This window comes from Salvelinus namaycush, chromosome 12 (assembly GCF_016432855.1).
Source record: "Salvelinus namaycush isolate Seneca chromosome 12, SaNama_1.0, whole genome shotgun sequence".
In the NCBI taxonomy this organism is placed as follows: Eukaryota; Metazoa; Chordata; class Actinopteri; order Salmoniformes; family Salmonidae; genus Salvelinus; species Salvelinus namaycush.
The window spans coordinates 29,932,212-29,957,250 of record NC_052318.1 but is presented as its reverse complement, the minus strand read 5'-3'; the positions used below and the strand labels follow the sequence as shown (position 1 = coordinate 29,957,250).

At 43.5% G+C, this 25,039-nt stretch overlaps 1 protein-coding gene across 1 annotated transcript; it reads left to right on the top strand.

Moving 5' to 3' along the window:
* Positions 1-277: 277 nt before the first annotated feature.
* LOC120057074 (C2 domain-containing protein 2) lies at positions 278-24,434 on the top strand. Its single transcript, XM_039005465.1, has 13 exons — positions 278-1,471; positions 1,909-2,004; positions 3,994-4,113; positions 6,007-6,108; positions 6,323-6,439; positions 7,776-7,887; positions 11,021-11,129; positions 11,366-11,427; positions 13,149-13,264; positions 13,771-13,951; positions 14,440-14,684; positions 15,156-15,459; positions 24,059-24,434. Exons 1-13 carry the CDS (start codon positions 1,196-1,198, stop codon positions 24,307-24,309), a joined length of 2,091 nt encoding a protein of 696 aa, XP_038861393.1. The 5' UTR covers positions 278-1,195; the 3' UTR covers positions 24,310-24,434.
* The last annotated feature ends 605 nt before the right edge of the window (positions 24,435-25,039 follow it).

Sequence of the window (25,039 nt, the reverse complement as noted above, 5' to 3'; positions counted from 1 at the left end):
CCTGTGGACCAATCCGAACATTGTATCCGTTCTTATACCCCAGCAATGTAACAACACGTGTATAAGATACAAGTCAGCTATAAGTCAGAAACGATCAATAAAAGCTATGTAATTGCAGTTATTTCTACATGAAAACGCTGATTTTCCGTAGAAATTCAAATGTATTTGAAGATAGAATTTAAAGTTTGTGAAAACCCACTAGAGTATAGATGAAAGCACTTTAGTTAGATATCGCTATGCACTCTGGGAATAGCAGTTCATGCCACATCACATGACATTTGCAATTTTTCGATATCGGTCATCGACGGTATCGGAGATGGTCTTTAAGCGTGTGATGAGGCTTTATAGATAAGGACTTCACAAAATAAGATTTTTTTTTTGTCGTTTGAAGCCACGAAAAACTTTCACTTGGCTTTACGCCATGGACGCCAGAAACGATTCATTGACAGTACATTTTGGACTACGTGATATTAGCTAGCTAGATAACTTGCTAAATTAGCTGACGTTGACTTGTAACGTTAATCGAAATGAGAGAAAGGTCTGATGCTAGCTAGCCAATTTTTATGAAAAGCTCGTCGTTATGTGTAGTTAGCTAACTTACTGTTGTTGGCTAGCAATACTAGGGGCTAGCTAGCAAACACAGACATTTGATACAATGATGTGCAGCTAACGTTAGAGATGAGTGGAGCTTGCTCGAACTTGCTTGGTCTAACTTACTCAAAATGCTCCGTTATTTAGTAGGTAGCTAAGTTACTTGCAATAACTTTAAGGAAACCATTCATATTGCTTGCTTGTTAGCTACTTAGCTTTCTACTGCAGTTTTCAAACCAGATAGCTAACGTTAGCAAGGATTAACTACTTCCTTGAAGTCTATAGTTACTCATCTTGGGATATTTTAGTTGGATGTTGAGCCTCCATCAGTAACCACGATATTATTGACCAGATAAGAGGCTAACATTGCATAGAGTTACTGGTTCAGTGGTTGAACTTGTTGATAAGACTAGGTCTCATTGCTAATATAGCTGGATCCATAACTCAGTTAGATGGCAAACGTTAGCTAACTTAATTGTCTTGAATGACGGGGACTTAATTCAAAAGCGCATCAGACCATGTTTTTGTACTGGTCTTACTTTCAAGAGACCATTGTCATTAGTTAAATAAATAGCTAGCCAGCTATTTAAGTCAGTTGCTGAGGATGACTGACTCAGAAAGTCCCCTTTCAAATTCTGTTTTGGGAGACTTGCAGTGGCTTTGCATGGTAACACTGTTCATTGCATCCAGCATTACATTGATACTGTATCTAATACAGTATTTTTACGACGATCTACGGATACAGAAGCCTGAGCAAAACAATGCGGTTTCGGAGGAAGCGGACGCTCTGTTGGGATGGGCGCTGTCACTGAAAAGCTGGAAAAGTCAATGGAGAGATGCTTGGTGCAGAGCGTTGAATGACGAATCGAGGAAGTCTGGGGTGAGTCCCATGACCCATACACTAGTTTATTTAACTTTCCAAATTACTATGGATTTACACAAGTTGCCTGTAGATAAATAAATGAATAGGAAAGTCAGACAGACGTTAGAAAGAATCTACTATATCAGAACAAACAACATATGAATACAGGATCTGTATTAAATGAAACAAGACCTGAGCACACAGGTAAGCCTTGTAGTAGAAGAGATCACCTTCACAGAATCCAGTGTCAACAATCTTGATTCCTGTACCTTGCTACTGTGCCTTGTAACCTTTTCACCTCATACCAAATTGTAAACATGATCCATTTGTAACATGTTCTCTGACTCTTTAGTTGAGACTGTCAAAAATGAAGTGTAATGTTGAGATAATGTCAGTTGTTGGGGCATAGCTTTTTGCTGACCACCACCTGACCCAGGTACTCCTAACTCACACAGAACCCAGTGCAACTAACATTTGAAGAGGAGAGCCTTCAGTCATCAGAGCTGGTGGTTGGCCAAGTGTCCAGCTTCAAAAAAGCTGCTGGTCAGAAGGTAAGATAAAGTCCCTGTGTCTCAGACTGGCTCTCATCGAATGGCTAGCGACAAATTGCACACAGAATGAAAAGCTCAGTACATGATTTTGTATAGTCCAGATATGGTTCATTGTTGTTTCTAAATGCTTATTTTCTTGATTAAAATCAAGTTTGAGGTAAGAGTTTGACAGTGGAGGACTCTTAAACATTAGCTACAGTTAGTAAAGAAAGCATTTATGCTGTTGCCATTTCCTAATCCATGTGCCCTAATATCATAACCAGCCTCAATAGTAAATGTAAATGGCAGTGCTCTATTAGTGCTGCAGCCTTTTTAACTTCATTTCAGGTCCGCAGTGGCCAATATTCTGATTCACACAATGTCCATTAGCTTCACTGGCACTTCCAGACATTTTCCTCCTCGCCTTAAATTGTCTGGCCAGAGCCAATAGCACATTTTTACGACCTCCTCTCCAGCTCCAAGTTTATGGGATCCTCATATAACCAGCGCCTCTTCTAAAAAGGTGAAGAGAATTCTCACTGTTTTTATACATTCTCAGTAAATCAATAATATTTTCACCAATAGCATTAGCAGATTTTGTATGGAAAAGGAAAGCAAAGCAGGGTTTTTCAGATGGACTAGTCTGTTATTTAAGCTGCAATACCTAACTTTTTGGGCGACCTGACCAAATTCACATAGACGTGAGTTATAGATCTGTCCTTCTCATTGAAAGCAAGTCTAAAAAGCAGTAGATTTGTTCTATGTGTGCTATTTCTACGATTGCCGTTGTTACGTTTTGTTTTTGCATCTTTTACATTTTCGGTTTTGTACACCAGCTTCAAACAACTGAAAATACATTATTTTTGGTTATTGAAAATACATTTCACAGCGGTTTAGATGATACAATGATTCTCTGCACTTGTTTGTTTTGTCACAAACTGAAATTAGGAGAGCTATTAGAATTTTAGCAACCAGGAAATGTCGAAGTGATTTCTGCACATTGCACCTTTAAATGCCTGCTCAATTTATTTTGTTTAGGATTTTCTGTAATATGCAAGATCCAGATGCTGCTTCATTGTTTTTAGAGACTTTGGTAAACAAAGGCTTATCCTTGACCTGCCTGCATGAGTGAGTGTGCAGTAAGAAGCTTAGTAGCTGTCTCCTTATAGCCAGCCCAGTACAGATCAACACTAAGGAGATGAGGGAAGTGATGATGAGGAGGATCCTGCTGGGAGAAATGGGCAGTATGATGACATACTTCATGTTTGGAGCTTTCAAGTTGATTGTTGTCACACACTGAACTAGTAAAAAAAAAAAAAAAAAAACCACACACACACATTAAGAAGAAAACCAGGTAAACAAGTCTGAATGTGAACCATGTATGTACTTTGCAAGAATACCACAATTATGGTTGGGCATGTTTAGCACCAAGCACCTTTTTTTTAAATTTTATCCCATTTTCTCCCCAATTTTCGTGGTATCCAATCGCTAGTAATTACTATCTTGTCTCATCGCTACAACTCCCGTACGGGCTCGGGAGAGACGAAGGTCGAAAGCCATGCGTCCTCCGAAGCACAACCCAACCAAGCCGCACTGCTTCTTAACACAGCGCGCCTCCAACCCGGAAGCCAGCCGCACCAATGTGTCGGAGGAAACACCGTGTACCTGGCCCCCTTGGTTAGCGCGCACTGCGCCCGGCCCGCCACAGGAGTCGCTGGAGCGCGATGAGACAAGGATATCCCTACCGGCCAAACCCTCCCTAACCCGGACGACGCTATGCCAATTGTGCGTCGCCCCACGGACCTCCCGGTCGCGGCCGGCTGCGACAGAGCCTGGGCGCGAACCCAGAGACTCTGGTGGCGCAGTTAGCACTGCGATGCAGTGCCCTAGACCACTGCGCCACCCGGGAGGCCCCGCACCAAGCACCTTTTTACCTCAAATAGTTTTTTTGTGTAACCTTGATTACTGTACGGTACTATTGTAACTGTATGCTGTCTTGTCTTCCCCTAGGCTGCACAATGCAAGGTTGTCGGGGACAAGCTTCAGTTCTCCCTCAGTGCATCACCATCAGCCATGTCTCCAGGAGAGCCCTGTAGGTACAGCGTGAAGATATCTCCACTTGAACTGCAGGTAAAGGAACACAACAGTTATGTCCACTACATCTGCAGCTAACATCTTTCCCATCTCTATTGGAGCTATGCTTTAGACAAACAAAGGGAGAGTGAGGAGGAGAGGAGGAGGAGGGTGGGCTCCTGGTTCTCTCCCTGTGTTGTCTTAATGGAGGAACCTCTGTGATTTATTAAACATGACACACTTCAGCTAGCTTTGCTGCTGCTATGAGAATCGGATTAAATGGCGAGGGCCTAGAGTTTGGAAGATGTCCTGGATACCTTATTTAAATCACTGTCTGTCTAATGTAAAATACTGGAAGGGGTATAGGTGCCCCTTCTTGGTAAAGGTGCCACATTTTTCCTTCTATCTCTACTTTTGTCATTGGAGAAGAGAGAAATTAAGAATAATTTCTCACCCAAAAAGTGATGTTGAGAAATGTTCCCTCTTTCATGTTAAACAAGGTAGAGATGGCTTGATACATCCATTTTATTAGCATCGCCCGTAACTGGGCACGATTTAAAGTCAAATCTCTGACTCAGGCTCACCCATCATTTTTAGCAATCTAGCCTTTCCCTCTGCTGGTTTTCCCCTCTAGGTTGCTTGCTGTAGCCTAGTACTACTTGTGGTTTCATATTGAACATCGTGAAAGTGAGAAAGACAGCCGGAGTGTGTGTTGTGGGTATATTATATAAAGCTCTATAAGCTTCCATCCCGTCTAAGTTATTGAGCTAGTTGTTAAGCGGTTGCAAATGCACGGCTAGTAAGTGGCTGTTGAAGTTAACCCAATTGAATTAAAGCTATTTTTTAATAAATCTGGTGCTTGACTTGTTGCCTCGTTGTGGGCCTGATCCTGCCATAAATACAAGTCCAGTGAGAGGTAAAAAATCTAAAGCCAAGGACTAGGTTTGGTTTGGTCAGGACACCTTTTGTTAGGGTTTTGGATTGGTTGTTGTTTTTGGGAGGGGTAGAGGGAGGCTATTGTTTAAAAAAAAATCATACTCCCTTCTTCAGTTTGGTCTGGAAAAGTCCTGGGGGCAGGCCTTTTGTAATATTTTCATCCTTTTTCACATTGCGACTGACTGACTGACACTAGAATGGTCCCTGTTCTTGTTATGAGTGATTGTGAGGGATATATTTGAACAGTATATTGAGCCAGTGTGTTTCTCTTTCTGCCTCACTCACACGCTCTGTGGTTTTGCAGCTTAGTGCACTTTGGCCATGTGTAACCACACAGTTGTAACACAACTGTAGTATCATTGCAGTGGGGCATTTCATGTGACTGACGTAATGGGTTACTTTAAATGGAATCCTTTTGTTCTCAGGTATTTTTTCCTAAACCATAAGACACTAGGCTATATTCATTTTCCATTACCATAATGACACCGTGTTTGTTAACATTTTCCCACACATTGATGATACATCTCCCATGGAAATAGTAGTGCTTCTGGCAAAATATGGTTGCTGTACTTTACTCACCATTACTTGACTCCATTTGTACTGTGCTTTATGTAACACTAAGGCCTACACTTTTTTCAGTATGACCAAAACCTATTTTTACTGATCAAACTGATTTTTGCTAAATATATATATTGTATTTTAGTGCTATCAGAAAAAGCCTTTGTTTGGTAACATAGTTGGCTGTACAGTCAGAGTGGATTTTATGCATGCTTGGACAGGATGGCCCAGTCACTAGCACACAGTTCTCTCTCCCTCTATAGCCCTCTGTCTGTCTCTCTCCCACACTCGCTCACTCTCCTTCTCTCTCACTTACTCTCTTTTTCTCTCTATGGTGGACTGCTCAATTACAGCTCATTGTGTTGGCTTGCACTCTGCAGGGGAGAAGCGTGTATTTGGGATAATACAACAACTGTGTTGTTGCTCATGGTCGTTCTGTTGCCCTCTGTTCCCCAGTTGGACTTGCAGATGAGGGAGGGTGAAGGAGAGGTCTGGGTGGGCTGGGGGGTGTCCCATCTGGAGACATGGGACCTGCAGCTCAGCCCCAGCTTCACACAGGTATGGCCCATAACCCGCAGTCTGTGGTATAAAATATATATAAGGCAAACATTTGAAAAACTAAGATCTTCAATACTTCCTGAGGGTAAACTGCAAACCTCAACATGTTTTATTTTTTTATGTTTCCAAAAATCATCAGTCCAGGCAAGTCAAACTGTAATGGAGATGATTGCTAGTGATGTGATGGTGGAGTGTTGATCCGTTTGTCTGTCAGGACAGTGCCACAGGCCCCAGTGTGGCTGCAATAAAGGATGTGCTGAGACAGCTGCTGTGTGCGGCGCGTCCCTCCGTGATGCTGAGTTGCAGGCCTGCTCAGGCCACAGAGGTCAAGGTGAGAGGAAGACATTACAGTTTGACACTGGAACAGGACTCCCGTGGGTCAGGACAGGATTGACAGACCAAAGGAACAGGCAGTACAGGAATAGTTATAAACAGTTTTTTGGGGGGAGATAGAAATATGCAATGTGTGAAAAAGAAAAAAACCCGATTTATAGTTTACTTAATAAAAATGAAATGTAAAATATATGGTCATTTTCCCCTTCCATCAACCCACTCCAGTTGTAGCCAGCAATGTCGGCGTGGCATTGACTAAAATACAGTAGAATAGAATACAGTATATACATATGAAATGAGTAAACATTATTAAAGTGACTAATGTTCCATGTCTATGTACAGTTGAAGTCGGAAGTTTTACATACCATAGCCAAATACAATTACACGCAGTTTTTCACAATTCCTGACATTTATTCTCGCAAAAATTCTCTGTCTTGGGTCAGTTAGGATCACCACTTTATTTTATGATTGTAAAATGTCAGAATAATAGTTGAGAGAGTGATTTATTTCAGCTTTTATTTCTTTCATCACATTCCCAGTGGGTCAGAAGTTTACATACACTCAATTAGTATTTGGTAGCATTGCCTTTAAATTGTGTAACTTGGGTCAAACGTTTCAGGTAGTCTTCCACAAGCTTCCCACAATAAGTTGGGTGAATTTTGGCCCATTCCTCCTGACAGAGCTGGTGTAACTGAGTCAGGTTTGTAGGCCTCCTTGCTCGCAAACGCTTTTTCAGTTCTGCCCACAAATTGTCTATGGGATTGAGGTCAGGGCTTTGTGATGGCCACTCCAATACCTTGACTTTGTTGTCCTTAAGCCATTTTGCCACAACATTGGAAGCATGCTTGGGGTCATGGTCCATTTGGAAGACCCATTTTTTTTATTTCACCTTTATTTAACCAGGTAGGCCAGTTGAGAACAAGTCGAGACGGGAGGGATTTTTATCGGGATGGGACAGGAAAGTTCCGGGTTTATAGAACTTTTGCAGAATCAGGACAGTACTGGAAGATTTTGACAAGACTGTACAGGAATACATTTTCCCTCCTGTGTCAACCTGTCGAAGACATACAACAACACATGCACCCTGTCAGCACATCGTGCTCCTGTCACCTGTTGGCCATTTCTATACCTCTCTATTGATAGATTGCCTGATATGCAGAAGTGCTGAATATCAACATAATTAGGTTGCTTAGTCTCCACCACGCATTCCTAAGTCAGGTGTGTTAATGCTGGGCTGGAACAAAAGCATGCACACCGTGTAGCTCTACACTTCTCTCCACTATATAATATATGGTAGTACCTAATATCGGCATGTTCTCTGTCCGCTTCTCTAGGAGGCCTGTAAGCAGGTGACATCACCGCCCAAGCCCCCCCGCGCTCACGACTGGAAGCTGCTGGTGAAGAATATCCGGGTGACATGTAAGGAGCAGGAGGACGGTGCTGCAGGTGAGGGACACAACTGGATCACAACCTGGTTCAACCATGAACACATGGGCAAAACAATGAAGTGTTGCTACAGCGCCACATGTGCCTCATGTTGAGGTGGCTGCCAGCAGAGATAACAGTAGCGTGGACCTCAAGGAGCCGCTGAGACTTGTTATTTTCTGACATCAGTTGAACCCATTGAAGCCTACTCACTGTGGTTCCAAACTCTCCTACAGTAGCAGGGCTGTCAGAGCTGCAGATCATCAGCCACAGCAGGGAGAGAGATGAGCGTCTCTCCCTGTATACATTACTGTTGATAATTAGATGTGTAGTGTTCAGCACTTCTCTCCCCGGTTGCTTCTTTTTCATTAAAGCTAAGAGGACAACTATGCTGATAGGGTTTATTGTTGAAATGTGCAGTGTGGCATAAAGCCAAGGAGGCAGCAGCTATGCAATAGCCAGGGCAACTTGTGTCTCCACCAGTTGATACATTATTCATTCAGTTACAAGCCTGATAGCCAGACTGACTTAATCTCAGCCATTGACATGTACACTGATATTTCTAATATTGAGTTGCACCCCCCTTTTTCCTTATAACAGCCTCAATTTGTCCGTGCATGGACTCTACAAGGTGTCGAAAGCGTTCCACAGGGATGCTGGCCGATGTTGATTTGAATTCTTCCCACAGTTGTCAAGTTGGATAAACCCAGCAGCGTTGCAGTTCTTGACGCACTCAAACCTGCCTGGCACTTAAATATTTTGTCATGCCCATTCACCCTCTGAATGGCACACATACGCAATCCATGTTTCAATTGTTTCCAGGTTTAAAAATCCCTCTTTAACCTGTCTCCTCTTAATTTATACTGATTTGAAGTGGATTTAATAAGTGACATCAATAAGGTATTTTAGCTTTCACCTGGATTCACCTGGCCAGTCTGTCATGGAAAGAGCAAGTGTTCCTAATGTTTTGTACCCTCAATGTAAACGTACTGGTCACTACAAGTAACTATCTTGCTATTAACCCTTCTGCAATTTCTGTCAGCCCCGCGAACATCTAATTTACATAACAATAAAAAAACATCAGTCCATCTGTTTCAGCTAGAGAGATCTGTTTTTTGCATGAGTTGCTTCTCAATCTACCTCATCCGCCAATATCTCCCTTCCGCATCTGCGGTAAAAGGTGGCAGAGCTAAATCTGTTTTTCAGACCGTGAAACATCCCGAAAATCGGGTCTTCTCACGAAAACATCAGTAGCGTCCATACGGTTTGGCCTACAAACTATTATGACCCTCTGGAAATTTTCAAGACTAGGAACAAGAGTCATCTGACAGTACCAGTTTAAAAAATGAATGGAAGTGTATATGTATGGATATCGTTTAGTGCCTAAAATAAGGGGTTAAATACATGTCCCAAAATATATACAGTACCAGTCAAAAGTTTGGACACTACTCATTCAAGGGTTTTTCTTTATTTGTACAATTTTCTACATTGTAGAATAATAGTGAAGACCTCAACACTATGAAATAACACATATGGAATAATGTTGTAACCAAAAAAGTGTTAAACAAATCAAAATATATTTTAAATGACAGATTCTTCAAAGTAGCCACCCTTTGTCTTGATGACAGCTTTGCACAGTCTTGGCATTCTCTCAACCCACTTCATGATGTATAGACCTGGAAGACATTTCAATTAACAGGTGTGCCTTAAAAGTTAATTTGTGGAATTTCTTTCCTTAATGCATTTGAGCCAATCAGTTGGGTTGTGACAGTACAGTAGGGGTGGTATACAGAAGATAGCCCTATTTGGTAAAAGACCAAGTCCATATTATGGCAAGAACAGCACAAATAAGCAAAGGGAAATGACAGTCCATCATTACTTTAAGACATGAAGGTCAGTCAATGCAGAACATTTAAAAAACGTTTAAAGTTTCTTCAAGTTCAGTCACAAAAACCATCAAGCACTATGATGAAACTGGTTCTTATGAAGACCGCCACAGGAAAGGAAGACCCAGAGTACCTCTGCTGCAGAGGATAAGTTCATTCAAGTTACCAGCCTCAGAAATTGCAGCCCAAATAAATGCTTCACAGAGTTCAAGTAACAGACACATCTCAACATCAACTGTTCAGAGGAGACTGCGTGAATCAGGCTTTCATGGTCGAATTGCTGCAAAGAAACCACTACTAAAGGACACCAATAATAAGAAGAGACTTGCTTGGGCCAAGAAACACGAGCAATGGACATTAGACCGGTGGAAATCTGTCCTTTGATCTGATGAGTCCAAATTAAAGATTTTTTTGGTTCTGACCACCGTGTCTTTGTGAGACACAGAATAGGTGAACGGATGATCTCCGCATGTATGGTTCCCACCATGGAGGAGGAGGTGTGATGGTTTGGGAGTGCTTTGCTGGTGACACTCGTGATTTATTTAGAATTCAAGGCTCACTTAACCAGCATGTCTACCACAGCATTCTGCAGCGATACACCAGTCCCACTAAGCACAAACCAGATGGGATATCATTTGTTTTTCAACAGGACAATGACCTATAACACACCTCCAGGGTGTGTAAGGACTATTTGACCAAGAAGGAGAGTAATGGAGTGCTGCATCAGATGACCTGGCCTCCATAATCACCTGACCTCAACCCAATTGGGATGAGTTGGACCGCGGAGTAAAGGAAAAGCAGCCAACACGTATTCAGCATATGTGGGAACTCCTTCAAGACTGTTGGAAAAGATTTCCTCATGAAGCTGGTTTAGAGAATTCCAAGAGTGTGCAAAGCTGTCATCAAGGCAAAATGTGGCTACTTTGAAGAATCTAAAATATGTTCCATGTAGTGACACTTTTATTCAATGCATTTCTATGGGCTAATAGCAGTAATGTCCCAAAAAATGTTTATGCCTAAACTAAGGTGTTCAGACCATAGAAATATAATGAACTCATTCTAATACTGTAGGTTCAGACATCCAACGTCAATTACAATTTTATTCCATTTTCCAACAATTAATTGAACGTCGACTTAATCTAATGTTCAAACATTATAATGATCATGACTTGGGTTGTCAGTGTACTGTACCAATCAAACCCAATGTTTGATTTGTATGGTGCCGTGCATTTCTGTTGAACTCCTCTTCTGTTGTTTCCACTTCGCAGGCCGTATGAATCCCCTGTGTGTGCTGCAGCTAGACGACCCTCCACAGAAACTCTCCACTTCAGTCCTACAGAACACAGCCAGCCCAGCCTGGGACCAGCCCTTCATCTTGTGAGTCCAGACTCGAGATCCACTGCTACTGCTGCTGCCAGAGAGTCTTTACAGAGCCCTTTTTATATGGATATCAAAAATGAAGCTAGTAGACATTATAGTGGCATGTGAGCTCAATCTCATAGTAAACACTTGCCACCCAGTCGCATAATATCCAACCCACAGTCCCTTTCTCTCCCTCATTGTCTTCCTGTTGCTCGTTCTCAGTTTTGTAAATGTTCCTCTCTCTCACCAAGTGAGCTGAATGGACGATCAAAAGAGCTCAATATTCAGCTGCTGGATGATGGGAAACCTCAGAGTAAGTATATATTTGTTTTGTATCTCTAAATTTAGGCACAGGGAGAGGTAAGGACACTAATAGTATGTCTGATACACACCCACAATATTTGAATTTAAGAACAATTCAAGCTTTTTTTTATCACCCTTTAAATATGTCTGATAGCCTTAAAATGTTGTCATTTTACTCATACAGTGACTTGTTTGTGAGCAAAATTATACAGTTGAAGTCGGAAGTTTACATACACCTTAGCCAAATACATTTAAACTCAGTTTTTCACAATTCCTGACATTTAATCCTAGTAAAAATTCCCTGTCTTAGGTCAGTTAGGATCACCACTTTATTTTATGAATGTGAAATGTCCGGATAATACTAGAGAGAATTATTTATTTCAGCTTTTATTTCTTTCATCACATTCCCAGTGGGTCAGAAGTTTACATACGCTCAATTAGTATTTGGTAGAATTTTCAGTTCCTCCTACACATTTTCTATAGGATTGAGGTCAGGGCTTTGTGATGGCCACTCCAATACCTTTGTTGTACTTAAGCCGTTTTGCCACAACTTTGGAAGTATGCTTGAGGTCATTGTCCATTTGGAAGACCCATTTGTGACCAAGCTTTAACTTCCTGACTGATGTCTTGAGATGTTGCTTCAATATATCCACATCATTTTCGTTCCTCACGATGCCATCTATTTTGTGAATTGCACCAGTCCCTCCTGCAGCAAAGCACCCCCACAACATGATGCTGCCACCCCCATTCTTCACGATTGGGATGGTGTTCTTCAGCTTGCCTCCCCCTTTTTCCTCCTAACATAACAATGGTCATTATGGCCAAACAGTTCTATTTTTGTTTCATCGAACCAGAGGACATTTCTCCAAAAAGTATGATCTTTGTCCCCATGTGCAGTTGCAAACCGAAGTCTGGCTTTTTTATGGCGGTTTTGGAGCAGTGGCTTCTTCCTTGCTGAGTGGCCTTTCAGGTTATGTCGATATAGGACTCGTTTTACTGTTGATATAGATACTTTTGTACCTGTTTCCTCCAGCATCTTCACAAGGTCCTTTGCTGCTGTTCTGGGATTGATTTACACTTTTCGTACCAAAGTACGTTAATCTCTAGGAAACAGAACGCGTCTCCTTCCTGAGCGGTATGACGGCTGCGTGGTCCCATGGTGTTTATACTTGCGTACTATTGTTTGTACAGATGAACGCGGTACCTTCAGGCGTTTGGAAATTGCTCCCAAGGATGAACCAGACTTGTGGAGGTCTACAATTTTTTTCCTGAGGTCTTGGCTGATTTCTTTTGATTTTCCCATGATGTCAAGCAAAGAGGCACTGGTTTGAAGGTAGACCTCGAAATACATCCACAGGTACACCTCCAATTGACTCAAATTATGTCAATTGGCCTATCAGAAGCTTCTAAAGCCATGACATAATTTTCTGGAATTTTCCAAGCTGTTTAAAGGCACAGTCAACTTAGTGTATGTAAATTTCTGACCCACTGGAATTGTGATACAGTGAAATAATCTGTCTGTAAACAATTGTTTGACAAATTACTTGTTTCATGCACAAAGTAATGTCCTAACCGACTTGCCAAAACTATAGTTTGTTAACAAGAAATTTGGAGTGGTTGAAAAATGAGTTTTAATGACTCCAACCTAAGTGTATGTAAACTTCCGACTTCAACTGTATGTATGAAGTCTTGTTATAGCAAACTGATTGGGATGTGTTGTCTTCCTGACAGACTCCTTAATGGGTCAAGTGTCCGTGCCTTTTGATCTGGTGAAGAAGCAACCCAAAGGACAGCAAACATTTGCCCTCATATCCAAAGACCAAGTGACTGGGTCACTTACTGCTGAGGCAAGATAACTACCTTTTTTAAGGCCCAGTGTGTTTTATATATATTTCCACACTGAGGTAGGAATAATATTGTGAAAATTATGATAATGCCCTTTTACTGTAAGAGCTGTGAAAAAAGACCCCCTGAAATGTCAGCCTGTTTTGGTGGGATGGAGTTTTGACCTGCCTGGTGACATCACCAGTTGGTTAACAGACCAGTAAGAAAGAGTTCCAAACCTCTCTGCCAATAACAGCTAGTTTTCCGCTCCTCACTCCCAGACCGTCTTAGCAAAATTCTTGCTTGTCAAATTGCTCTTAGCTAAGAAGCTATTTTTGTTTCTTTTTGGACATTTTATTGAAAAGATTCACAGTAAGTTACTTAATTGTTCCCCAGAAATTATTTGATATAGAAATAACAATATCTGCTTTGGACATTTTAACATCTTAATACATATCAAATTCATATCCAATACCTTACCGTTTTACACAATGAATCATGTCATTCCATCCTTTCTCTCGTCCCCAAGTTTACCTACTTGGAACCTAGCGAGGTGCGGTCTTGGCAGCCCCCTACTCCAGCCCCCACTAAGAGAGTGGAGATGGACCGCACGGTCATGCCCTGCGGTACTGTGGTCACCACAATCACTGCAGTGAAGAGTAAACCAGCTCGACCTCTACTGCCTGGACTCAGCAAAAATCCAACCCAGCGTACGTATTGAGTCTTTAACAATACAATTAACGTTTAAGATGGAACCCCAAAAGTATGACAGCAGGTAACCTAGCGGTTAAGAGCTTTGGTCCAATAACCGAAAGGTCGCTGGTTCGAATCCTGAGCCAACTAGATGGAACATCTGTTAATGTGCCCTTGAGCAAGGCACTTAACCTGAATTGCTCCTGTAAGTCATTCTGGCTAAGAGGGTCTGCTAAAAGACTAAAATGTAAATGTATGGCAATAATTTGGAGGTAATTTAGTCCTCCTTGTCCACATACTATCAACTATTCTCTGAGGCTTTGATGTTCAGGCTTTTGGACTTTTATTCAACGCATGACTGCCTCTTGTCTAGGCATTACTATGAGATGTTGCTTACAGGAGATGGGCTCAGCTTATTTTAACTCAAATGTATAGAATGCAATTACCGGTATTATTGTCAATAAAATGATAAGGATCTTATCCAAGTGATCTTGTATGTTTTCAGAGACCCCCTTGAAGCCTCCCAGCAGCACCAAGTCCAAGCTGTCGTCTCGGAGGGTGTCAGAGCAGCCATCCATGCTGGGGACGATGGGGAGCAAGGCCCTGTCCTCCTCAGACACAGAGCTGCTCATGCTCAATGGGTCTGATCCCGTAGCAGAGGCCGCCATCCGCCAGCTCCACGAGTCAGCCAAGCAGAAGCTCAAGTCCCCGGTCAAGAAGAGCACCATCATCATCTCAGGAGTGGCCAAGGTACCATAATAATACGTAAGATTTGGTTAGGGCTTTTCTGAAAACCAAAGACACTTGAACTCAAAGGCATACCATACAGTGCAGCTCGGCAGTACACTCCAAAGGTCAAATAGGGGATGCTTATATTTGCCCATTTTCACTGCATTTGCAAGTGGGTAACCTGCACAAGTGTGAAATGCAAATGTTTTTTGCATATCCAAACCCTCACTGAGACACCCACAAAGATTGTGGTCACAGTCAGGGATCAGCCATTATTGATGGCGACCCTGGAGCAATTAGAGTTAAGTGCCTTGCTCAAGGGCAGAGCAACATTTTTTTTCACGTTGTTGGCTTGGGGATTCAAACTAGCAACCTTTTGGTTACTGGCCCAAAGCTCTAACCGCTAGGCTACTCTCTACCTCTTAGAGGCTCTTCAGCTCTTCTTTTTGAAATGTTAAGAGTGGGTTTTCTATTCTGTACTCCATTTCCTAGACCCCTCTTTCTCAGGATGATGAGATGGCATTGATGGTGGGCTACGCTGCTGCGATGGATGCCTCCATGTCGGAGCAGGGTTCTCAGGAGATTTCTGTGGCGACTGCGTCAGTAGTAGGAGCCAGTAGCAACCCCCCGGCCGCGTGGTCAGAACCCCAGGAGGGCCCCAGTGGAGTTGCCCAGGCTCAAGCCCAGCAGGCCCCGGAGGACTGGGAGAGCCAAGCAGAAGAGGACCCAGACAGGAATGCAGATAAAACCTCCATGTCCCTCTGCATCTCAGAGTCAGGCTCCAAAAAGAGCAGGGGTGAGAGTTTATGGGATGGTGCCCTATGCCGGCACTGTGGCAAATCTTTAAGATGTTATTGTTGTGTCTATTTTTAACCTTATTCTCTCCTAAAATATTCTACCGGCCATATCACTTTGGTAACTCTCTTACTCTACTCAAGTCCTTATGATCCTGGTCACCACTCCAGTCTGTTGTTTTTAGTGTCTGTCTCTCTCTCTTTCCATCTCGTGATCTGATTTCTCATTTTTCCTTCCTCCTATGTCCACCCTTCCCTTGTCTCTTTATTCTTTGCCATCTTAAAGAGGATACCATTGCTAACCAGAAATGTTTTCCTGAAGAGTAAGTTACCTCACAAGCAGCTGTTAGTAGCTTGGTACAGTAGTGACTAGACTAGCGTGCTATCCATCTATGAAATGTGACATTCACATTTTCTTTCAGATGGTATAACATCTTTTAGGCCGCAACAGCTCCAAGCTGAGTTGTAGGAGCAGTTTTAGGTGCACTTCTATCAAGGTCGGTGCTATTTTTCAAGAACAGAGTTGGGGCTGGGCAATATGGCCTAAAAATCGTATCTTAACGATTCACAAATATATCACTTTTTAAAAAATTAATGTTTTCTCTGAATACGCTTTGTTGTACAATTAAAGGTCAAATACACTGCATTTTCAATGATCTAAAGAATTTCCGGTTTGTGAAATTATATCCTTTTTTGCAATAATCACTGATCTGGCTTTCAAGTCTGTCTATTAAAATGTGTTTTTTGTTACAAATTTAACTAGAACCGTGCATAATGCACATTCACTAATAATGACTAACTTCTTGTAGCAGGCATAACAGAAAATGAACACGGGTTTCATAAACAATCTTTCAAGCACAAGCCCATGTAGAAGTGAGTAACCAGCTAATCTTTATATTTCAAGTTTAGCCAACTTGGAACTACAGTGCATTGGGAAAGTATTCAGACCCCTTGACTTTTTCCACATTTTGTTAAGTTACAGCCTTACTTTAAAATTGATTAAATCGTTTTTTTCCTTCATAAATCTACACGTAATACCCATAATGACAAAGCATAAACAGGTTTTTTCTTTTTTTTTTGCACACAAAGTAAATTAATAAAATATCACATTTATATAAGTATTCAGACCCTTCACTCAGACCTTTGGTAGCAATACAGCCTCGATTCTTCTTGGGTATGACGCTACAAGCTTGGCAAACCTGTATTTGGGGAGTTACTCCCATTGTCTGCAAATCCTCTCAAACTCTGTCAGGTTGGATGGGGAGCATCGCTGCACAACTATTTTCAGGTCACTCCAGAGATATTAGATCGGGTTCAAGTCCGGGCTCTGGCTGGGCCACTCATGGACATTCAGAGACTTGTCCCGAAGCCACTCCTGCGTGGTCTTGGCTATGTGCTTAGGATCGTTGTCCTGTTGGAAGGTGAAACTTCGCCCCAGTCTGAGGTTTTCATCAAGGATCTCTCTGTACTTTGCTCTGTTCATCTTTCCCTCGATCCTGACTAGTCTTCCAGTTCCTGCCGCTGAAAAAGATCTCCACAGTTTGATGCTACCACCACCATGCTTTACTGTAGGGATGGTGCCAGGTTTCCTCCAGATGTGACGCTTGGCATTCAGGCCAAAGAGTTCAAACTTGGTTTCATCAGACCAGAGAATCTTATTTCTCATGGTCTGAGAGTCCTGTAGGTGCCTTTTGGCAAACTCCAAGCGAGCTGTCATGTGCCTTTTACTGAGGAGTGGCTTCCGTCTGGCCACTATACAATAAATGCCTGATTGGTGTAGTGATGCAGAGATGGTTGTCCTTCTGGAAGGTTCTCCCATCTCCACCGAGGAACTCTGGCGCTCTGTCAGAGTGACCATCAGGTTCTTGGTCACCTCCCTGACCAAGGCCCTTCTTCCCTGATTGCTCAGTTTGGCCGGGCGGCCAGCTCTGGGAAGAGTCTTGGTGGTTCCAAACTTCCATTTTAAGAATGATGGAGGCCACTATTCTTGGGGACCTTCAATGTTGCAGACTTTTTGGGTACCCTTCTCCAGATCTGTGCCTTGACACAATCCTGTCTCGGAGCTCAACAGACAATTCCTTCGGCCTCATTGCTTGGTTTTTGCTCTGACATGCATGTGGGACTTATGTAGACAGGTGTGTGCCTTTCCATATCATGTCCAATCAATTGATCGTACCACAGGTGGACTCCAATCAAGTTGTAGAAACATCTCAAGGATGTTAATTAATGGGAATAGGATGCACCTGAGCTCAATTTAGATTGTCATAGCAAAGGGTCTGAATACTTATTTTCATAAGGTATTTCTGTTTTTTATTTTTAATAAATTAGCAACATTTCTAAACCTTTTTTCACTTTGTCATTATGGGGTATTGTGTGTAGATTGATTACCATTTTTTTTTATTTAATCAATTTTAGAATAAGGCTATAACGTAACAAAATGTTGAAAAAGGAGAGAGAGAGCTTAACTAGCGTCTCCCGGTATGATGCGGTCAAGACGGGTACTATGTAATCATATTTGATGATAAATAACCTCGCTATGGCAGCTATTAGTCTACTATAACGCAAGTTGGCTTGCTTGGTTGGTTGCTGTCTCCCTCCTCCCTGCTCCCCGTTTCACTCGCTCACAGTAACTTACAGCTCCTCCCCCACTTGCTAGAGCAGCCATCCTCTCTCCCTCCTCTCCGCTTAATAACTTAGCTTAAAAAATGACTTTCCTGCTGCTTCTCTCTTTTTTTCACCTTTATTTAACCAGGTAGGCCAGTTGAGAACAAGTTCTCATTTACAACTGCGACCTGGCCAAGATAAAGCAAAGCAGTGCGACAAAATCAAACAACACAGAGTTACACATAAACAAACGTACAGTCAATAACACAATAGAAAGAGTATATGTACAGTATGTGCCAATGTAGAAGAGCAGGGAGGTAGGAAATAAATAGGCCATAGAGGTGAACTAATTACAATTTAGCATTAACACTGGAGTGATGGGTGTGCAGATGATGATGATGTGCAAGTAGAGATATTGGGGTGCAAAAGAGCAAGAGGGTAAGTAATCATATGGGGGTGAGGTAGTTGGGTGTGCTATTTACAGATGGGCTGTGTACAGGTACAGTGATAGGTAAGCTGCTCTGACAGCTGATGCTAAAAGTTAGAGAGGGTGATATAATACTCCAGCTTCAGTGATTTTTGCAATTCGTTCCAGTCATTGGCAGCAGAGAACTGGAAGGAAAGGCGGCCAAAGGAAGTGTTGGCTTTGGGGATGACCAGTGAGATATACCTGCTGGAGTACGTGCTACGGGTGGGTGTTGCTATGGTGACCAGTGAGCTGAGATAAGGCGGGGCATTACCTAGCATAGACCTATAGATGACCTGGAGCCAGTGGATTTTGCAACGAATATGTAGTGAGGGCCAGCCAACGAGAGCGTACAGGTCGCAGTGGTGGGTAGTATATGGGGCTTTAGTAACAAAACGGATGGCACTGTGATAGACTACATCCAATTTGCTGAGTAGAGTGTTGGAGGCTATTTTGTAAATGACATCGCCGAAGTCAAGGATAGGTAGGATAGTCAATTTTACGAGGGTATGTTTGGCAGCATGAGTGAAAGAGGCTTTGTTGCGATTCTAGATTACATTTTGGATTGGAGATGCTTGATGTGAGTCTGGAAGGAGAGTTTACAGTCTAACCAGACACCTAGGTATTTGTAGTGCGGGCAGCAATCGGTTGAAGAGCTTGCACTTAGTTTTACTTGCATTTAAAAGCAGTTGGAGGCCTCTAAAGGAGTGTTGTATGGCATTGAAGCTCGTTTGGAGGTTTGTTAGCACGGTGTCCAAAGAAGGGCCAGATGTATACAGAATGGTGTCGTCTGCATAGAGGTGGATCAGGGAATCACCAGCAGCAAGAGCGACATCATTGATATCTACAGAGAAAAGAGTTGGCCAGAGAATTGAACCCTGTGGCAACCCCATAGAGACTGGCAGCGGTCCGGACAACAGGCCCTCCGATTTGACTCACTGAACTCTGTCTGAGACATAGTTGGTGACCCAGGCGAGGCAGTCATTTGAGAAGCCAATGCTATTGAGTGTGCCGATAAGAATACGGTGATTGACAGAGTCGAAAGCCTTGGCCAGGTCGATGAATACGGCTGCACAGTACTGTCTTTTATCGATGGCGGTTATGATATCGTTTAGGTCCTTGAGCGTGGCTGAGGTGCACCCATGACCAGCTCAGAAACCAGATTGCATAGTGGAGAAGGTAGGGTGGGATTCGAAATGGTCGGTGATCTGTTTGTTAACTTGACTTTCGAAGATTTTAGAAAGGCAGGGAAGGATGGATATAGGTCTATAAAAGTTTGGGTCTAGAGTGTCTCCCCCTCTGAAGAGGGGGATGACCGCGGCAGCTTTCCGTACTGGGGATCTGGGGATCTCAGACGATACGAAAGAGAGTTGGAAACAGGCTAGTAATAGGGGTTGCAACAATTTTGGAAGATAATTTTTGAAAGAGAGGGTCCAGATTGTCTAGCCCAGCTGATTTGGTAGGGATCCAGATGTTTTATCACTTTCAGAACATCAGCTGTCAGGATTTGGGTGAAGAAGAAGCAGGGGGGGGGGGGGGGGGGGGGGGGGGGAATTGCTACAGGGGGTGCTGAGATGTTGGCCGGAGTATGGGTAGCCATGGCCAGCCGTAGAAAAATGCTTATTGAAATGATCAATTATCGTAGATTTATCGGTGGTGACAATGTTTCCTATCCTCAGTGCAGTGGGCAGCTGGAAGGAGGTGCTCTTATTTTCCATGGACTTTACAGTGTCCCAAAACGTTTTGAAATGTTTGAAAGCCTTAGCTTTCCTAACTGACTGAGTATATTGGTTCTTGACTTCCCTGAAAAGTTGCATATCGCTTGGGCTATTCGATGCTAATGCAGAACACCACAGGATGATATTGTGCTGGTCAAGGACTGTCAAGTCTGGGGTAAACCAAGGGCTATATCTGTTCTTAGTTCTAAATTTTTTGAATGGGGCATGCTTATTTAAGATGGAGAGGAAAGCACTTTTAAAGAGCAACCAGGCATCCTCTACTGACGGGATGAGGTCAGTATCCTTCCAGGATACCTGGGCCAGGTCGATTTAGAAAGGCCTGTTTGCTGAAGTGTTTTAGGGAATGTTTGACAGTGATGAGGGGTGGTCGTTTGACCGTGGACCCATTACGCACGCAGGCAATGAGGCAATGATCACTGAGATCCTGGTTGAAGACAGCAGAGGTGTATTTAGAAGGCAAGTTGGTAAGGATGATATCTAAGAGGGTGCCCATGGTTACGGATTTAGGGTTGTACCTGGTAGGTTCCTTGATAATTTGTGTGAGATTGAGGGCATCTAGCTTAGACTGTAGGTCGGCCGGGGTGTTAAGCATGTCCCAGTTTAGGTCACCGAACAGTACGAACTCTGAAGATGGATGGGGGGCAATCAATTCACATATGGTGTCCAGGGCAAGGCTGAGGGCTGAAGGTGCTCTTTAACAAGCGGCAACGGTGAGAGATTTGTTTCTGGGAAGGTGAATTTTTAAAAGTAGAAGCTCGAATTGTTTGGGCACAGACCTGGATAGTATGACAGAACTCTGCAAGCTATCTCTGCAGTAGATTGCAACTCCACCCCATTTGGCAGTTCTATCTTGTTGGACAATGTTATATTTAGGGATGGAAATTTCAGGATTTTTCGTGGCATTCCTAAGCCAGGATTCAAACATGGCTAGGACATCCGGGTTGGCAGAGAGTGCTAAAGCAGTGAATAAAACAAACTTAGGGAGGAGGCTTATAGTGTTAACATGCATGAAACCAAGGCTTTTACAGTTACAGAAGTCAACGAATGAGAGCGCCTGGGGAATGGGAGTGGAGCTAGATGCTGCAGGACCTGGGTTAACCTCTACATCACCAGAGGAACAGAGGAGGAGTAGGATAAGGGTACGGCTAAAGGCTATAAGAACTGGTCGTCTAGTGCGTTCGGAACAGAGAGTAAAAGGAGCAGGTTTCTGGGCGCGGGAGAATAGATTCAAGTCTTAATGTACAGAGAAGGGTATGGTAGGATGTGAATACAGTGGAGGTTAACCTAGGCATTGAGTGACGATGAGACTCTTCCTAGAGCTGGCCACCCGGCCAAACTGAGCAATCGGGGGACAAGGGCCTTGGTCAGGGAGGTGGCCAAGAACCAGATGGTCCCTCTGGCAGAGCTCCAGAGTTCCTCTGTGGATATCGGAGAACCTTCCAGAAGAACAACCATCTCTGCAGCACTCCACCAATCAGCCCTTTATGGTAGAGTGGCCAGACGAAAGCCACTCCTCAGGAAAAGGCCCATGACAGCCTGCTTGGAGTTTGACAAAAGTCACATAAAGACTCTCAGACCATGAAAACAAGATTCTCTGGTCTGATGAAACCAAGATTGAACTCTTTGGCCTGAATGCCAAGCGTCACGTCTGGAGGGAATGTGGCACCATCCCTATGGTGAAGCATGATGGTGGCAGCAACTTGCCGTGGGGATGTTTTACAGGGACTGGGAGACTTGTCAGGATCGAGCGAAAGATGAACAGAGCAAAGTACAGAGAGATCCTTGGAAACCTGCTCAGGACCTCAGACTGAGACGAAGGTTCGCCTTCCAACAAGACAACAACCCTAAGCACACAGCCAAGACCACGCAGGAGTGGATTCGGGACAAGTCTCTAAATGTCCATGAGTGGCCCAGCCAGAACCCGGACTTGAACCCGATTAAACATCTCTGGAGAGACCTGAAAATAGCTGTGAAGCGACGCTCACCATCCAACCTGACAGAGCTTGAGAGGATCTGCAGAGAAGATTGGGAGACATTCCCCAAATACAGGTGTGCCAAGCTTGTAGCGTCATACCCAAGAAGAATCGAGGCCGTAATCGCCGCCAAAGGTGCTTCAACAAAGTACTGAGTAAAGGGTCTGAATACTTATGTAAATGTGATATTTCAATTTTTTATTCTTAATACATTTCCAAAAATGTCTAAAAACCTGTTTTTGCTTTGTCATTATGGGGTATTGTGTGTAGATTTATGAAGGGGGGAAAAAACAATTTTAATACATTTTAGAAGAAGGCTGTAACATAACAAAATGTGGAAAAAATCAAGGGGTCTGAATACTTTCCAAATGCACTGTACATGTCTTTTTGGCTTCAGAGACATTAACACTTGTAGGCTATAACAAATGTGCATTGTCTTGCAGTGACAGAACGATAATTGAGGAATTGCAAATAATTAATGATTACCTAGTTACTAACTTTTTAAAAACTTCTTGATGTAGACCTACATCATCATCCTCTGCCTGCATCCCTACCTTTAGCCTGCCTGCCTCTGGTATAATGCATTTCCACCTGTCACTCCGATGGTTTTCATATAAGCATTGTAGGCAACTCGACTGTGCCCAGAAAATGTCTAACTGCCCACAAACTGAATAGCCTTATTCTAGCTGGCTACTAGACAGAGACGCTGTCCGTTCAGCCACACCCCATGGAGCTCCACTGTGCCTACCTGTACCGAGGCGCTGTCCATTCAGCGGTGCTGAATCACAGGCACGTCCTTAATGTGTCGATTTTTCTTAATTTCTTGGTCGAGTTTGTTTGTCTTTTAGCCTACAACCGGGAAGGACACAGTCATTTCTTTGTGTGCCTTTTATTTCAGTGCATGTATAGGATTTATCTGGCATAGTTTGCATTCGCGTCAGCTGTTTTATGCTCTGGTTACTTTCACATTGATGTTGGTATTTAAAGTGGGCATTGATAGCGTGTATTTCGCATCTGTCATTTTGCAGTGTATGCACTGCTCCACAAGTAGGATAAATGAGTAGGTATCCTATGCACATACTGTCCTGCTACCCAGCCGACAAAAATTAGGGGAGTCCGTGAGAATCACTCCCTGTCCCCCCTCAAGATAGGGAGACCCTGGGAAGTACTCTGTGGCCCCCCAGCCAAGGTCGGCACCGAATCTTGCTCAGACAGTCTGTTTTTAAGATACTATAATCGACATTGTTACAGTTATATTGTTTTACCCTAATTCTGACAAACTACACACATCATGACTAAAATTACACATCATTTATTATGATTTTACTGACTAGCACTACACACGTAATTGATTATAATTGTATGATTCTAATCAGTTTCATACAATTATATATTCTAATTAATTTCATACAATTATATGGCTTCAGGGTGGAATATTCTAGTCATTAATTTAAACCTATAAATTCCATCAACAGTAGCCTACAATATGTATCATGAGTTTGAGTAGTACGTTGTACAGGCCATTCCGCAGACCTTGAAACCAAATATAAAGCTCATATTGGGGTGATAATGTCTGGGGGACATTTTTGTTTTTGCTCTTCTCCAAATAGCATTTTAGAGTTTTAAAATTGTGTAGAAGTACAGTAAATGTATTTCTACACCCCACTTTGCCATACCCGAGGTTTAGCCGAACTGACACCACTGCAACCCCATCCCCAAACTACTTCCCGCGGCTATGTAGAGGACACCATTTGAGTTATTGTTGAATTATATTAGTTTACGACAACCTTGTCTTGTTTTTTCCTCTTCCTCCTACCAGGAGGCGGCTTCCTGCAAAAGAGTGCCAAGCTGTTCTTCCGCCGGCGCCGCCAGTGCAAGGACCCGGGTATGAGCCAGTCGCACAACGACCTAGTGTACCTGGAGCAACCTGTGAGTGTGGACCGAGAGAAACGCACGGCCACTTTCAGCCGGATGTTGAACCGCAAGCTGCTGCCCAAGAGCAAGAGCAAAGCCAACGGCTCCACAACCCAGACACCCACTCCCACCCTGGAGGAACAACACGCAGCCTGACTCTCCCTCCAATAGTTCTGGAGCCCCCCACGCCGCCACTCCTACCGCCTCTAACCCCTTCTTTAGTCCTCCAGCCCCCCACTCCACCACCCCTACAACCCGCTTCTTCTCCTCCTCTAGTCCTCCAGCCCCCCACTCCACCACCTCTACCACCCGCTTCTTCCTCTCCTCTAGTCCTCCACTCCATCACTCCATCACCCCTACAACCCGCTTCTTCTCCTCCTCTAGTCCTCCAGCCCCCCACTCCAACACCCCTACCACCCGCTTCTTGCCCACTAGTCCTCCAGCCCCCCACTCCACCATCCCTACCACCCGCTTCTTCTCCTCCTCTAGTCCTCCAGCCCCCCACTCCACCACCCCTACCACCCGCTTCTTCTCCTCCTCTAGACCTCCAGCCCCCCACTCCACCATCCCTACCACCCGCTTCTTCTCCTCCTCTAGTCCTCCAGCCCCCCACTCCACCATCCCTATCACCCGCTTCTTCCCCTCCTCTAGTCCTCCAGCCCCCCACTCCACCACCCCTACCACCCGCTTCTTCCCCTCCTCTAGTCCTCCAGCTCCCCATGCCGCCTCCACCTCTACCACCTTGCACTGACTGAGAGATCCCACTTCCCGATCCGTGAATCATACACTACTAGTTGGGAAAACATTGTCTATCTCCCTTCCTCCTGCTCTTCCTTCACCCTCACCTTTTTTTGAAGCAGAAATATTTGACAGGGAGTATATCTGT

Bases quoted from the DNA above. Each gene is read 5' to 3' on its own strand.
- LOC120057074 (XM_039005465.1), top strand. From the start codon at position 1,196: ATGACTGACTCAGAAAGTCCCCTTTCAAATTCTGTTTTGGGAGACTTG. The intron at 1,472-1,908 runs GTGAGTCCCATG...TAACTCACACAG, and splicing joins ACGAATCGAGGAAGTCTGGG to AACCCAGTGCAACTAACATT. The intron at 6,440-7,775 runs GTGAGAGGAAGA...CCGCTTCTCTAG, and splicing joins CTCAGGCCACAGAGGTCAAG to GAGGCCTGTAAGCAGGTGAC.